Below are 15,253 nucleotides of genomic sequence, written 5' to 3' on the forward strand. Positions count from 1 at the left end.
TTTTCCTTTGAATGTGCATTCATTTATAATATTATGGAATATGTCATTGGGCGGCAAAGTACGAACAATTTGGAAGGCAGATACTGCAGTGTCAAATGCAAGATCACCTTCCTCAATGTCAATTAAATTATCTGCATGCACCACCTTTTCCATGTCCTCTTCATCCAAGTCACTAGGAAAAAAATCAACAATCCAAAGTCAACAATTGAAACAAGAAAGATAACCTCACTATATTTTACCATGTTTCAAAAGTTGAAATGTCACTCACATAGGTGAGGTCTTGCTGCCAGATCCAGAAGGAATATCCCCAGGGGTAGGGAGTGGTGTTGATGTAATGGCTACTTTTGCAACATAAAATGATGACAGGGTATTATCTAAGATATAATACCCATGTTCACCAATCCCATGGTACAAGGGAATTGTCCCTATGCTCTCAAAACCATCATCAGTTTGCAATAGACCTTCAATAAAAATTTCATGTTCTGCACCTAGTTTTTCTTTCATTAATTCGGCTGATAATAAACATTTCCCATGTGAAAATGACAGTCTAAAAAGAGGGCCTCCAACTTTGTGTAGAAAAATCTGAACATCTGACTCAGAATCCCTACATTTCAGGAATACATTCCAAAAGAAAGTATAATGTGAGCACACATATCCATTAATATTCAAAACAAAGTAATACTATATACATTACACTAAAGCTAATAAAACGACTACGTGAGAAAAAGGCATAGGCTTCCTTTGGAATGAAAGTCTAATGAAAGGACAAGCTGGAAAAGCTATTTTTTAGTATATTCTCACTAGTTTGAAAGACTACTAAAACAGACTATTTCTAGACTATCAACCCATCACAAAAAAAAATATAGATGTTGCAATCAATCAACTCGTGGTAAAACTCCTTCTTCTCTTTATATGTTATTTCTCATGCACTGTTTTGCCATTGCTTCTTATTAGGTTGCCATTGCTTCTTATTAGTTCACCCTCAAGCTGCTCTCAGACCACCCTCCTCTTAAGATACAATGGAGCTGCTCTGTCTTTCTAGTTTTCTCAACATTTTCAGAGGGTGATACCTCTGAAGAAGAAAATAGTGAAATTAGTGAAAATAGTGAAATGGCTCCAGAGGAGCCAGATACCCCACCCGCTGAATGGTATGAGAGCTGCCATGATGGAATCGCAGATAGCGATTCCACCACAGAATATTCTCGGGTGGACTGGTACAATTTTCCTTTCGAGGAAGAAGAAGAGGAAGAGGAAATACAAGAGGAGGAAGAGGAGGAAGAGGAGGAAGATGAAGAAATGCCTGAAGAAATGCCCGAGCAGGAAGAGGAAGCAGAACATAAAGAAATGCCCATTGAAATGCCCGAGGCAGACACAGGCACAGGCTATGATGCAGATGCAGAGAACATCCCCAACTCCCACGGTGAGAAAGATGACAATAAGGAAGATAGGGATGACAGTGAAGAAGATGACAGTGAGGAAGATGGGGATGCATAAATTTCCCCACATAAATTTAGGATTTTGTCCTGCAATTTTTCTAGTAGGATTTTGCCGATTTTGCCCTGTAATTTTCCCAGTAGGACTCCAACTAAATTTGCCCAGTACGTTTTTGTTTTGTAATTTTCCCCAGTAGGATTTTGTTTTTGTAATTTTGTACTGCAATTTTTCCAGAAGGATTTTGTTTTGTAATTTTCCCAGTACGATTTTGAAGTATAATTTGCACATTTTTCCTTGTACTACAGTGGTTTAATTTTTAGTGGTTTAATGTTCAAGTAAGCACAATAATATATATTCACACGACTTTTTAGTGGTCAAATGTGTACTGCAGTGGTTTAAGCAGTGGTTTAGACTTTTTAGACTTTTAGAAGAAGTCCTTTTAGAAATATTTACACGACTTTTTATGCACACGACTGTAATCTATTGGAAGACCACGACTGGAATACCTCTATAAAAGGGCATCCACATTGTACTCCCTAAATATATCGCTGAAGTACAACAACGTTGAAGATGAAGATGTCTGCTGCGCTCATGTTGCAACTCTCACCCTCACGACAAAGGGCATCACCTGCCCGAGCATCACCTGCCCGAGCATCACCTGCCCGAAAGAGAGTATGTTCTTTTACGTTTTTTAAATGTGCGTTTTTTCCTTGCGTTTGTATTTTGTGTGTGGGGCCAAGACCATGAATGTCTACTGGCTCCTCCTCTTCATTGTATAGCTAAAGATGGCCACGTACTGGCACAAGATGGTCATTGTAGAGCTTTAAGGATCAAGTGCGCTGAGCGCACTTGATCTAGGAGGCCCCTACACAGGCATGTCTTGTCTATCCATGGAGGCATCCACATTAGCAAAAGATGTCTATGTTTTTATTAAAAATAAGGGCTCAACATGCCCATCAAAAAATTTAGACCTCAACATGGCCACTGTAGAGCTAAACATTGGCTTATGCTTTATCTGCAGAGCTAACATGGTTATTGTAGAGCTTCCTGGATCAAGTGCGCTCAGCGCACTTGATCCTGGAGGCCCTACACAGGCATGTCTTGTCTATCCATGGAGGCATCCACATTAGCAAAAGATGTCTATGTTTTTATTAAAAATAAGTGCTCAACATGCCCATCAAAAAATTTAGACCTCAACATGGCCACTGTAGAGCTAAACATTGGCTTATGCTTTATCTGCAGAGCTAACATGGTTATTGTAGAGCTTCCTGGATCAAGTGCGCTCAGCGCACTTGATCCTGGAGGCCCTACATAGACATGTCTTGATCCAGTAAAAAAATTTACACCTTACATAGACACCTCAACATGGCTACTTACTGTAGAGCTAAACATGGCCACTGCAAAGCTATCTGGAGGCTTCATCTGCAGAGCCATTGTAGAGCTTCCAGGATCAAGTGCGCTCAGCGCACTTGATCCTAGAGGCCTTACATAGACAGACCTACATAAACATGGACCTACATAAACATGTCAACATGGACCTACATAAACATGTCTTGATCCAGCAGAAAATTTACACCTCAATATGGCCACTGTAGAGCTAAACATGGCCACTGCAAAGCTATCTCGAGACTTGCATGTGCAGAGCCATGACTATGCCATCATAGTCATTGTAGAGCTTCCAGGATCAAGTGCGCTCAGCGCACTTGATCCTGGAGGCCCTACATAGACATGTTTTGATCCTCAATATGGCCACTGTAGAGCTAAACATGGCCACTACAGAGCTATCTCGAGACTTCATCTGCAGAGCCATGACTATGCCATCATAGTCATTGTAGAGAATGAGTTTTTACATTGGCCATTAAAATCCAGATTGTAATCAATAGCAGTACATTATTACAAGCAGAGAGCTAAACATGGCCACTGCAAAGCTATCTCGAGACTTGCATGTGCAGAGCCATGACTATGCCATCCTTGTCATTGTAGAGCTTCCAGGATCAAGTGCGCTCAGCGCACTTGATCCTGGAGGCCCTACATAGACATGTTTTGATCCTCAATATGGCCACTGTAGAGCTAAACATGGCCACTACAGAGCTATCTCGAGACTTCATCTGCAGAGCCATGACTATGCCATCATAGTCATTGTAGAGAAGGAGTTTTTACATTGGCCATTAAATAAAAAAATCCAGATTGTAATCAATAGCAGTACATTATTGCAAGCACAGAGAGATAGAGAGAGGGGGACTTACATGCTTGCAAACACGCTGAGGATATTTGCAGGTGATAATTGTAGAAGAGGATAGTTGTAGACGACAGCTGCAGAGAATAGAGTAGAAGATAGTTGTAGAAGATAGTTGTAGAAGACGATAGCTGCAGAGGATAGTCGTAGAAAATGGTTGTAGAAGATAGTTGCACGAGTGTACCTTTCCTTCCAGCCGTTGCAGAGGAATGAAATCCTTTTTGGGAAAAGGTTTTTTCGAGCACTTTGTTATTAATGATTAGGAATTTACAGCCTTGAATAATCCGTATACTTTGTGCCAACCCGAGATTATTTTCAACCTTGAATAATCCGTATACTTTGTGCCAACCCGAGATTATTTTCAACCTTGAATAATCCGTATATTTTGCGCCAACCCTGCCAACCCATGATTATACAACCTTAAATAATCCGTATACTTTGTGCCAACCCATGCCAACCCATGATTATACTACCTAGAATAATTCGTGTAGTTTACTTTACTTTTTGTGGGAAGAGTTATATCTTTGAAAATGGACACCAACTCCCAACGTTATGTGACTAGATCTTCTTGTTCTCAAAAAGATTGTTGTTTTGCTGGTATGGATTCCTTACTACCTCCTTCTAAACGCTCCAAAAAATTACAGGCAAGAACAACCGAGAGGGTGTCTCGAGGATTGTTTGATGAGGAAGTTCAGAGTCAAGGCCAAGTGTTGATGGAGAATGATAGACATGAGAATGAGAGAGACAGGGATGACAGACAAGAAGAGGATGAGAGACAGAATGATAGAGAGGATGAGAGACAAGAGGATGAGAGAGAGGATGATGATAGAGAGGAAGATAGACAGGAGGATGAGAGAGAGGATGATGACAGAGAGGATGATAGAGAGGATGATAGAGAGGAGGATGAGAGAGAGCATGATGATAGAGAGGATGATAGACAGGAGGATGAGAGAGAGGGTGATGATAGACAAGAAGATGGGAATGATAGAGAGGATGATAATGAAGAAGAAGAAGGTGGAGACACATTGACAACTGAGACAAGAAAAACAGAGAGCATCAAAGCAGAAATTTTCGGAAAGATCCTTAAAACCTCTACTCCAACTGCATTCATCGATCGAATTAGAGTTAGATTCAGCACCCCCCCCCCAAGATCCCCTTGTGTAGGCTTCTTCCAATAGAGGCCATAAGGAGACTATGCCCCAGTACTGATAAGAACCTTGGTCGAGCATTCAAGAACCTTGGTGGGTATCTTGAAAGCAAGGGGGCGTTCACGGTGTCCATGTTTGATTTGGATGGAGAGGAGACTCCTCTGACTGAAGAAACAACATTGTCATGGAGTTCAACATGGAGGGATGTGAATGGAACTTTTGAAGAGTCTCTCAGAAATATGCCAGAATGGGGACCGTTCATCCAGGGTAAAATGATACATGTACTGGATGGAAACAACCGCTATAAATCTTGGATGGATTTGATTGCTCAAGGTGAGGGTGATTTGAAATGTTTTTATCTATTTATACAATTTTATGTATGCATCTAATATAATTTTATCATCTTCTTTCCTTTTACTCAGAATTTCCAAATGACATCTCTAAGCATTGTCTGGTGGCCTGTGACTTTCTACAATTCGAGAAGGCTGACGTTGGAGAGCTGATGTTTTCTCTTTCCAGATTGAATAAGTATATGTTTTATTATTTTTCTCTTTTTTGCTCTTGGCATTGATTGCATGATGTTGCTTCAACTCTCTGCATTGGTTGTACTAGGATGCATGACTATGCCTTTGTACCAACAACTTTTGGGGATAGGCTCTTCCAAATAAGGAGAATTGGTGAGTCCGATAAGACTACCCTCCTTGCAGAGCTCGATGACGAGGACAAGGCTTGGATGGAGAATGAAATGAAAAAGTGCCCACTCGTGGCAAAAAAAGCTGGTTTTCTGTTCCAATAAATATATTGGCATGGCTTGTGTTTAAGGTATGCAAGATATTAAAGGTGTGCAAGATCTACTTAATTATGCGAAATATGTTTAATGTATGCAAGAGTAATTTTGTAATTAAATGGACTCTGTAGGACGATATGGAGATGAAAATCGAGGACAAGGCTAAGGGCATGGATGTAGACGGAAGGGCTAAGGTGATAAGAGAGGTAGAAATTCTGTATAAGAATAGGGTGGGAAAGTTTGCCCGCATAGCAGACCCTGCCAATGGAGAATACTTTTGGCGTGCTGTTTTGTCACTTCCTTGGCATGCAGCAGGGACCCATATTGCGACAGAAGAGAAACTGAACATGATTGGGGCTGCACAAGTTAGGGATGAAGATAAGGCATTCTTAGTTCGAATGTTGGATAATTCACAAGCTAGCATTCGAGAGATAGAGTACTTGCCTAAAGACAAAGCAAAAGCTAGAGAGTGGCTACATTCATTTGTGTTCTGGCTACAAATAAGTTCTTATGGCTCCAAGCTTCTGGAGGAGATTGAAAATTGTGATAGAATCTCCTTACCTTCCATTAATTCCTTTATAAACTATGTCGTCTTTCATCGACGAAAGTATTTCAAAAAAGCTTTCAGAGTTCATCAAGGGGATATAAAATTTAGCAATGATATGGACACACAAAAAGGGCTACGCTCTGCAACACATCGAGTTGTTTATAGGTTAAAAAAAAACTTGGTCAATTTTATTTCTTCTCCTTATGCTTCTTATATAGCCTATTGACTTTAGTTTTCCTTTCCATTTGGAATTTAGATGGCTGCTGAAAGAGGTGGATAGTGGTGTAGTACAGGCCATACCACCTCTTGTGTTGTTATGGATTTGCGAGGATACTCCACGATATATATATGCGGATCTGCACCTTGGGAGAGTAAGTGTTTTCTGTAATCATGGTCATGATGATAAAATGTATGTATGATGATAAAACGTATGTTATCTATTTTTGAAATGCATGGTTAGCCTCTATCAAGTGTTGAAAAGACAAGATTCCCCTGGTGGCTAGACATGGAGAGGTTTGCTATGCCAGATGAAGAAATTCAATTACATGATCAACACTTAGCTATATTGGCTAAGATGACCATAGTGGAGGGTTCTGATGAGGTAACCATAAGTTGTCTCTGATTTTTGCACGATGATAAAGTTTTTTGATGAGGTAATTTATAACCATAAGTTGTCTTTGTGCAGAGTATACCATTGACTGCAGTACGTGGCTGCTCTACGAGCTCTCATGCCACATCTATAGCCTCTACATCTAGAATGCACCCTCTACCAGTTAACCTAGGGAGGGATATAGTGAGTCAAGCATTGGATGCAAATAGGAGACAAAGAGAAGTACATCAAACAACAAGTACTTCGGGCAATGTACATGTAGCCTTGTCTATGATCCAACCAGCACCTTTGAAAGGTGATATCATGCCGTTAACAGTAGTGTATGTTTATTGGGGTGATAAATATTTTTCTCTTACCAATCAATCTTCTTCTGTGTTTCTTCTTGCATTGTGGGAATTCGCAGGCATGGTATATGCATTCAATACCTCCATCGAGGACCTTGCAAGGGACTGTAAGAACATAGAAGGGCCATCCCCTCTATTCAAACATGTTTTGGAAGCCATGAATGTGCTTTGTAATAAAGGAAAAGTCCATGGGAAAAGGACTGACTATTGTGTGGAGATGGTGTTTGTAGACTTCCCCTCAAACCTCGTTGTTGAGGGTTGTTTGGGACACAGAGTGCCACCTTGGAATGTGGTTAGCGAAAGTCTATATGAGGCAACTTTTCAATTTGTAGACTTTTGTCTTAATGATCATGGCTTCATAACATGCCTTTATACAATGGAAGAAGGAGTGAAGATAGAGCATGAGGCAACATCTAGAGGATTTGTGGTCTTTCATCGACAAGTGGTCAAATGCACTCCACCAGTGGGAAAGAAGATGGGACAACTTGTAACAAAGGTAGCTGCACACTTCTCTTCTACAAAAATTCTTATGTCTATGTCTATTTCAACTTATAGCCTAAGGAATTCACTACTATTTGAATGGATTTCATTACAGGTTGCATGTCTTATTCTATCTGTTTTTGTACGCTCAAGTACACCAAGGCAGTATTTACGGATGTATGGAGATAAGGTGGAAGAGCAAAATCTTGGGAGTGAATTAGATCTGGAACAAGACCTCATTCAAGATATGTAAGGGATCGACTCTGGATCTGTGATTAAAAACAATGTCTATGTATTTAGGGTTTAGGTTTTTGGGTCTCTCATCTCTGTGTTTATGTAGTGTTCCTGAAGAGGATATGGTAAAACGAAAGGGAAAGCCTTGGAGAGGTGGTTGCCAAAGAGGGCAGAGGCTATGCAAGTACATAGTATCTCTCTTTTCAAAGACAGGGGATACTATTGTTGACTTGTTTGCTGGGACTGGAACTCTTGGACTTATTGCAGTGGTCATGGAACGTAATGTTATTATCTTTGAAAAGGACCATCGCATATATAATAAGCTATTGGAGCCATATTCTACAAAGGTAATTCCCAAATTAATAAGACAAGGCACTGTTAATACCCCATAATCCTCTATAAATGCAATGTTCATTAATTTCTTACTTTTTTGCAGTTTGAAGAAGACTAAAGACATTTTGGATCTTAGCATTTTTTGTGAAGACAGAAGACATTTTGGATATTAGCATTTTTGGTGGATGTAGCGTGATATTTGAACTTTTTTTTAAAGACATTTAAAGACAGTTTCGATGTAGCATTTTTGGTGGATACAGAAGACATTTTATATATTAGCATTTTTGGTGGATGTAGCGTGATATTTGAACTTTTATTTAAAGACAGTTTGGATGTAGCATTTTTGGTGGATGTAGTAAGCCTGCTTTTATTTTGTGTCTTGAATACATTGTCTTGAAGGTGGTATGTCTTGAAGGTGGTATGACATGTCATGTAGTAAGCCTGCTTTTTTTTTTGGTATGTCATGTGTCATTCTTGCTCACTTTCAATGGATACATGACAAGAAACTGCTCGCATCTCGTATTGATTTGAAAATAATTTGCAAATTGGCTCGCTGCAATGGGCTCGCTCTGTGGCCACCCTCAGGACTCTCCTGTCCACTCAAAGACTGTGATTACTGACTTGCATTCTGTGCAACCACATTTCCAACCACATCAGCCCCAATAGCTTCTTTTCCAGCAACATACCAGCTACTCATCTCATCAAAAACAACATCCCTGCTTACCCTTAACTCACGTGTAGCAGGGTTATAACACCTGTATCCCTTTTGCTCAAGGGAATACCCAATAAACACACATTTTTCAGCGTTTGGATCTAGCTTAGTTCTCAGCTCATCTGGCACATGCACATATGCAATGCATCCAAAGACTTTCAGATGAGACAAATCAGGTTTTCTGCCAGTAAACCTCTCCTCTAGAGTTACATCATGTATGGCTACAGTTGGAGTCCTGTTCTCATGATGTAAACTGCTGTAGAAACAGCCTCAGTCCAATAGCTATGTGGCATATTCTTCTCTCCCATCAATGCTCACGCAATCTCAGCAATGTGCCTGTTTTTCTGCTCAGCAACTCCATTTTGTTGCAGAGTGTATCTGCATGTAAACTGTCTCTGAATACCATTCTTCTTCAAAAATTCAGAGAACTCATTGGAGAAGTACTCTCCCCATCCATTTGACCTTGGGGACTATTGACGGAGAGGAAATCGTGGTGAGGGTTGCAAGTAAGGAGCGGTGAGGGCCTTGTTGATGTCAAGGGAATATCCTTTAAGTTGAGGGGGAGGCCCAAATGAAGAGTGAGGGTGGGGGGTGAAGGAGGGGTTGGTGATGGAGGAGGAGTAGGTACGTGGGGGGATGTAGAGGATGGTGAGGGGAAGAGGGAAAGGATGGTGGTCCCTAGTGGTGTTGGGGGTGGTGGTGGAGGAGCTGCAGCACACAACCCAATTATTTGACCCGATCCTCTATGAGGCACCCCCTCCTCATGTGTCCTCTCTGCCCCCTCATCCCTTCTCCAAAGCAATCACTTCCTCCCCTGCCTCCTCCTAGCGAAACACCATGGACACTTTGTGATGGGCCACACCTACAACTTCCGCTCCTAAGAAGCTTACTCAGAGGGTATCTACTCCACCCACCATGACGCGGTGCCTGATTTTTCCCAAGGATTCTCTAGCCTTGCTCAAGAGATTACATGCACAAGCAGCATGAGCAGGTCACTGCTACTGCATAACAATAGATGATCGCAAAATTCAACGCACAACAAACCCAGAGGCCCTCCACGAGGCCATGCTGGTCAATCACCACCTCCAAGTAGCCCTAGAGGACCTCGCAAAGCTACCCTTGCCTCCCTCACTGCACTCCAACACCAACTTCAAGTTTCCCAAGAAGCAAAGCAGCACGCCCTTCATGCCCTCTCCCTCACACAAACATATGCCCATCAACTCCAATAGCGAGTGGCGCGCGCAGAGGAGGAAGGTTGCAATATCAGCCTCTCCTTCCATTAATATAAGTAAGTTGCAGAGGGTGCCCTGAGCCAGAAGGATTCCCAACTCCAAGCCCTAGAGGCCCGGGCTCTCCAACCTCCACCCACCCTTTCTCGCCCCGCTGACCCCGATGCTGTCGAAAGGAAAGCCGACATGTTAATGGACACAGCCACCGAGCTCCCCAACCTCACCACCCCTCCTCAAAACCCCGCCCAAATCCTTGACCTCAACTACCAAACCATTTGCCTCAACCTTCTCCAACACATCTTCCTCGATGAACCCATTTCCCCCAGTGCCAGATTTTCCTACATCCTCACCAAGCTCCCCTTCTCGCCTCCTTTCTTGCCACCCTTTTCTTCTAGGGCCAAATATCTTTCTCTGAACCAGCCACCCGATTCGATTTCCCTATCCACCCCCTTCAAGTTAACATCCTCAACTTGGCCCACCTTCTTCAATGCGGGCACCCTACCCTCACTGATGAAACCATTGACCTCTATCACCATCCCTGATGGGATCTGCCCCTACCCGTACCCTCCCTCCCACACCATCCAAGCACTTCACCTCCTCCATCATCGGGGATGGGAAATCATTTACGCCACTTACAAATCCCTCCACCTCAATAAGCTCCCCCCTTACACCCACCAGGGCCTTCTCATCCACTACCACAGGTGCCACCTCCAACTACAGATAATCCATGCCACTAGGATCATCTAATTTGATGATTCCCATGTGGCCTTTCCCCTTGACTTCTCCCCCCAAGAGTTTGATGACTCCCTTTGCTTCTTCTACTCTAAGTGCTGAAACAATAACTCCTCCGATGACGTGACAATGACCATGACAATGATGGAGGTGCTACTCTCGGCAACCCCAATGAGCCACCCACACCCTCGTCTCCTCCTCATCAACCTCGCTCCCCCCTCACCCATCCCAACCCAACACTAGCTCCCAACAATGATAGCATTGCATGGGTGGTTGTTTAGCCACATTGTTCAAGTCTCGTCCCTGTGGAGTCGGGGTGGCTAGGTATATGGGGTACATCTGGTCTCCCTCCATCACATAGTGACTTAGGATCTGGGAGGGTGGACTGCTTGATTCAAAGGGCTTAAAGGTGGTCCCTTCAGTGGCTTCCGCCTCACAGATATGATTCAACATTTCTAAATGTGGTATGGGATCTCCAGCTCCATCAAACTTGGTGATTAACTTAGAAATTTTAGTTAGTTTGTTTCGCTCTTGTCTCTGCCCTTATGCTAGCTGAACTGGTGTTAGTGGTGTGATTCCAACAATTACCCCCTCCCTATTTCAATGGCTATCCTCATGTAACATACCCATCTTCACTAATAAAGAAATGTCCATGTAATTATGAGTTTTTATGGTATAAATATCAATGATTTTATTATTTGAGTCATTTCTATTTGGAATCTTCAAATTCTGAGCCCAAATTTGGAATCTACACGCGATGTTACCCTAATATAGGATTTTACAGCATCCAAAACGGACACCGGATCAAGCCCATACGCTAATTTCAATCATTTTAGTTATAAAACGGCGACCTTTAAACCTTAATAAATGCACGACCGCACGTCCGATTGACGAACGGTCTGAACCCCTGCGACCAGGAGAACCTCCCGGACAAAAAAAATTTTCGCCCCGAGGCGGTCCGGCACGCAAATCGAGGCGGGCGCCCCAAATTTGGGTACCCCGCCCCAAAAATTTGGTCCGTACACACTTACTAGGGCGCCCGTACAATGGCCGCCCAAGAACCAAAGGATGGCCGCCCACTGTTTGGTCCACGCGTACCCTTGGGCGGACACCCAGACCGGATAAGGTACATGCGTACCACTCCTTTCCCAGACAACTGACACCGTACCTTTCCGGTAGACCCATGCAGGCCACTGATCCATAGCCTTTGAAGGTACACCGTCCTTTCGTCCCTGCTTTGCGCAGCGCCCGCACCCTCACCCCTCAGCTATATAAACCCCCGGGGTGCTCCTCAGTCGGCACGCACTTCTGTGTAGCGTATGCCCTGTTGCGCCGCCGTCTGTACCGCCATAGCGTACTTGCTGCAAGTACAGCCGCCCTTGCAGCCACCCCTCTCACACCCCCTCATTTGGCTCTTTTCAGATAAGCCAATTTTCCTCCATCCTCCTCTTGCCATGGACCAGTGTCCTTAACTCTTCTCCCCCCCCGTGTGAATAGACTTACAGAGAGGCTCATGGACCAGTGTCCTTAACTCTTCTCCCCCCCCCCGTGTGAATAGACTTACAGAGAGGCTCATGGACCAGTGTCCTTAACTCTTCTCCCCCCCCCCCCCGTGTGAATAGACTTACAGAGAGGCTTGCAGCAACCCCTCCCAGCCCTCTCCACGTTTTTGCCTTTGGCCTTAAGGACATCTCAACAATCCCCCCCCCCATTTGCGTAGACTTTAGTAAGGGATTTTTGGCTCAAGCGAGGGTTCGTGCGCCATATTCTTTTGCTCATACGGTGAGCAAACGAGCTCGGAATTCAGATCCGACTGAAGCATTTCGATCGCAGCAGCGAGCTCTACAAGGCGACGCCTAAGATGGCCTCATCCCGGAGACGGCAAAATATTGCCTCAAGAGGCGCACGTAACAACGAGATGGAGGGAGATGCGCCCAACACGGCTCCAGTCCGCCCTTTTCAAGCCCCTCAAGGAAACGGTGGCCAGGTTAGCTTGGTTAATTTTCAAAAGAAGAGATTTTTCCTTAAATTAGTATTAATGAATGGTGTCTTTTCCTCTTAAAATGACGACATAAAAATTATGAATTATGTGATGTTGTTTTCGATAAATTGCGTTGAAATTGCTATCTTCATGAATTGTGAATGCTATACTTAGAAAATTGCATTGAAGTTGTTATCTTTGGAATTCAAGATTTTTTTGGCTTCAACGCTAACTCCGTTCCGTGCTTGTGTAGCCGGGCGGCGTCGTTAGCAAAGCCCGGTAATGGTCCAAGGTATCCCTCATACCTTTGGAAGAATAAAGATCGCCGATTGAGGCGAGAGATTATGAGGCTGCCTAGTTCTGAGAGCCCAGGCTAGTGCGGTAAATAAGCCCACCCTAGTGCGCAGACATCCATCTGAGGGGCGGGAGGATCGAGCGATGGAGCCTGAGAGGGCGACAGGCCGGCTTGAGTCCTCGCCAGCGACCGACGATGAGGTGTATGGTCCCGTAGGGTTTTGCCCAGTATGTAGAGGCTGGAAGGCCGAATTCTAGATCATCGGCAGAATAAGAATAAGAGAGCCGGATTGGCTTGTATGGAAATGGATTCATGTATAAACTTTTTATATAATGGCAACTTGTCTTTGGTATGATTGTATTGTGTAAGAAGGCTGTTATAACGAACCTTGTGAAGAAAGGCCCTAATTAAGGAATATGTTTATTTATGTCAAACAGTGTGGTAGTATTAATTAGAAAACAAATTGATGCGTGAATAGGGTGGAAAGTGGGAGGATGGAATGCCCTGATGGCACCATCCTACGGATGGGTGGACCCGATTAGTCGGGTAGCTTTCCAACAAATTAAGTGAAAGCCCTACGTTAGATAGTTAGGTTCTTGGGCAACTCTATTCAAGAAGACTAGGCCAGCGGCTGTGCCTTGCATAAGATGAGGAAAAAAGCGTTGTCTCTAGAAATCAAGTCTAGTAGTTGCCCAATTTTGATCAATTGCCCTATGGGTGATTTGATGATTAGAAAATCACGCTCCCCCTGCGGGATAGAGCTAGGTCATACCTATGAATCGTATCCTTGAATCTCTACAGGGTCAAGGTGTCGATGAATAGGAAATTTTTCCCAAGATAAGACTTAGCGGACTATCTTAAGTGTTTCTTCCATTTTTAAAGAGAGGAACCTTACAATTGGTATCAGAGCGAGTTTGGCTCCTAGGAATTGCAGTTTAAGGACTGTTTTGTAATAAATGTTTTACCTAACATAATTAGTAAAGACATCCTACTAAAACAAATAAATTAAATTGATGTTTGAATGATTGTAGGAAGAGGAAGATGCCTACTCCAAATTTCTAGTTTTCCAATGCATCTTCGAGACTGCTAGTCACTCCTCGAATTTCGAGTTCCGCGACACCATGGTGCAGATATTAGAGAAGATATCCCTCCCTCATTTCTCTCGTATTCAGAGAGGATGGGGCATAGATTTCTGGAGTCGTGGGCCGAGATACTTCTTCATCCGAGCAGATCAGACTAGGAACCTCACCACCGACCTTAAGCGGATTCGTTGGATTGAGAAGCTGAAGATGGTCCGCTTATTTTGGTTCGTCGGTACCCCCAGGGACGATACCTCGGTGACTATAGATGGGGTTCGCATACCTCAGGATCGTTGGGTGTATGACAAAGTGATGCAGGTCTTACCTGCTGATAGAGTAGCAGTGTTGGGACCCACCCCAATCCAGAGTTTACCACCCTTACCATCAGTTTTTAGAGTCTTAGAAACTACAGCAGAACCCCCATATTTCACCTATGTGGACCGCTCTACCCTGTTACCATATTATAGTAGTGATGTGTGTGAACACACTTAGGACCGCCGGGGCACTTTTTCCCTCACTAGGAGGTTTTTTCCCCCGTGCATTGTATATACGCCCATTATCTTCTAGGGCTTGTGATCTTTCATTTTTGGCACTCATAATACACTACTGTGTTGTGCTCAAGCTTCCTCATCTTCTTGAAGTTGTGTGTGCATTCCTGCAACCCTAATTCCAACAATTGGTATCAGAGCAGGCTTCCTCCTCCCGGGCAGCATCACCGGCACCTGCCGCTTCATCTCCTCCGATTGCGACGAGGTTTCACGAGCGACTGCAGGTTAGTATATGCCGTGGGAGAGACCGTAGGGCTTGGTCATTTCAGAATTTTGATCTGAGGTCATTTCGCCCTCCGTTTTTGCATTCCAAGTACTGCGCAGGCAAAATCGTCCTACTGTGCAGATTTTCTGTCAAGATTAAAATCTGCAGGACAGGTGCCCATTCGTCTGTTTTGGGCTGTGCTACATAGCACAGGTCAGTTTTATACAGGTTTACCTCTTACAGACAGCATTTACATCTAGTAGTACAGTCATTGGCCATGGCTGACAACAATGATGTATTCCGCATGTTGGCTGCTGAG

General features: G+C 43.6%; 1 protein-coding gene across 1 annotated transcript; it reads left to right on the top strand.

Annotated features, from left to right (window-relative positions):
- Nucleotides 1-5,742: 5,742 nt before the first annotated feature.
- LOC147603664 (uncharacterized) lies at nt 5,743-8,089 on the top strand (the record flags this gene model as incomplete). Its single annotated transcript, XM_086796300.1, has 4 exons — nt 5,743-6,148; nt 7,166-7,602; nt 7,702-7,835; nt 7,927-8,089. Coding segments are annotated over exons 1-4 (1,140 nt in total), but the record flags the coding sequence as incomplete, so codon positions are not given.
- Nucleotides 8,090-15,253: the final 7,164 nt, after the last annotated feature.

This window comes from Cibotium barometz, chromosome 63 (genome assembly GCF_041138505.1).
Source record: "Cibotium barometz isolate CiBa-2024 chromosome 63, ASM4113850v1, whole genome shotgun sequence".
Classification (NCBI taxonomy): domain Eukaryota; kingdom Viridiplantae; phylum Streptophyta; class Polypodiopsida; order Cyatheales; family Cibotiaceae; genus Cibotium; species Cibotium barometz.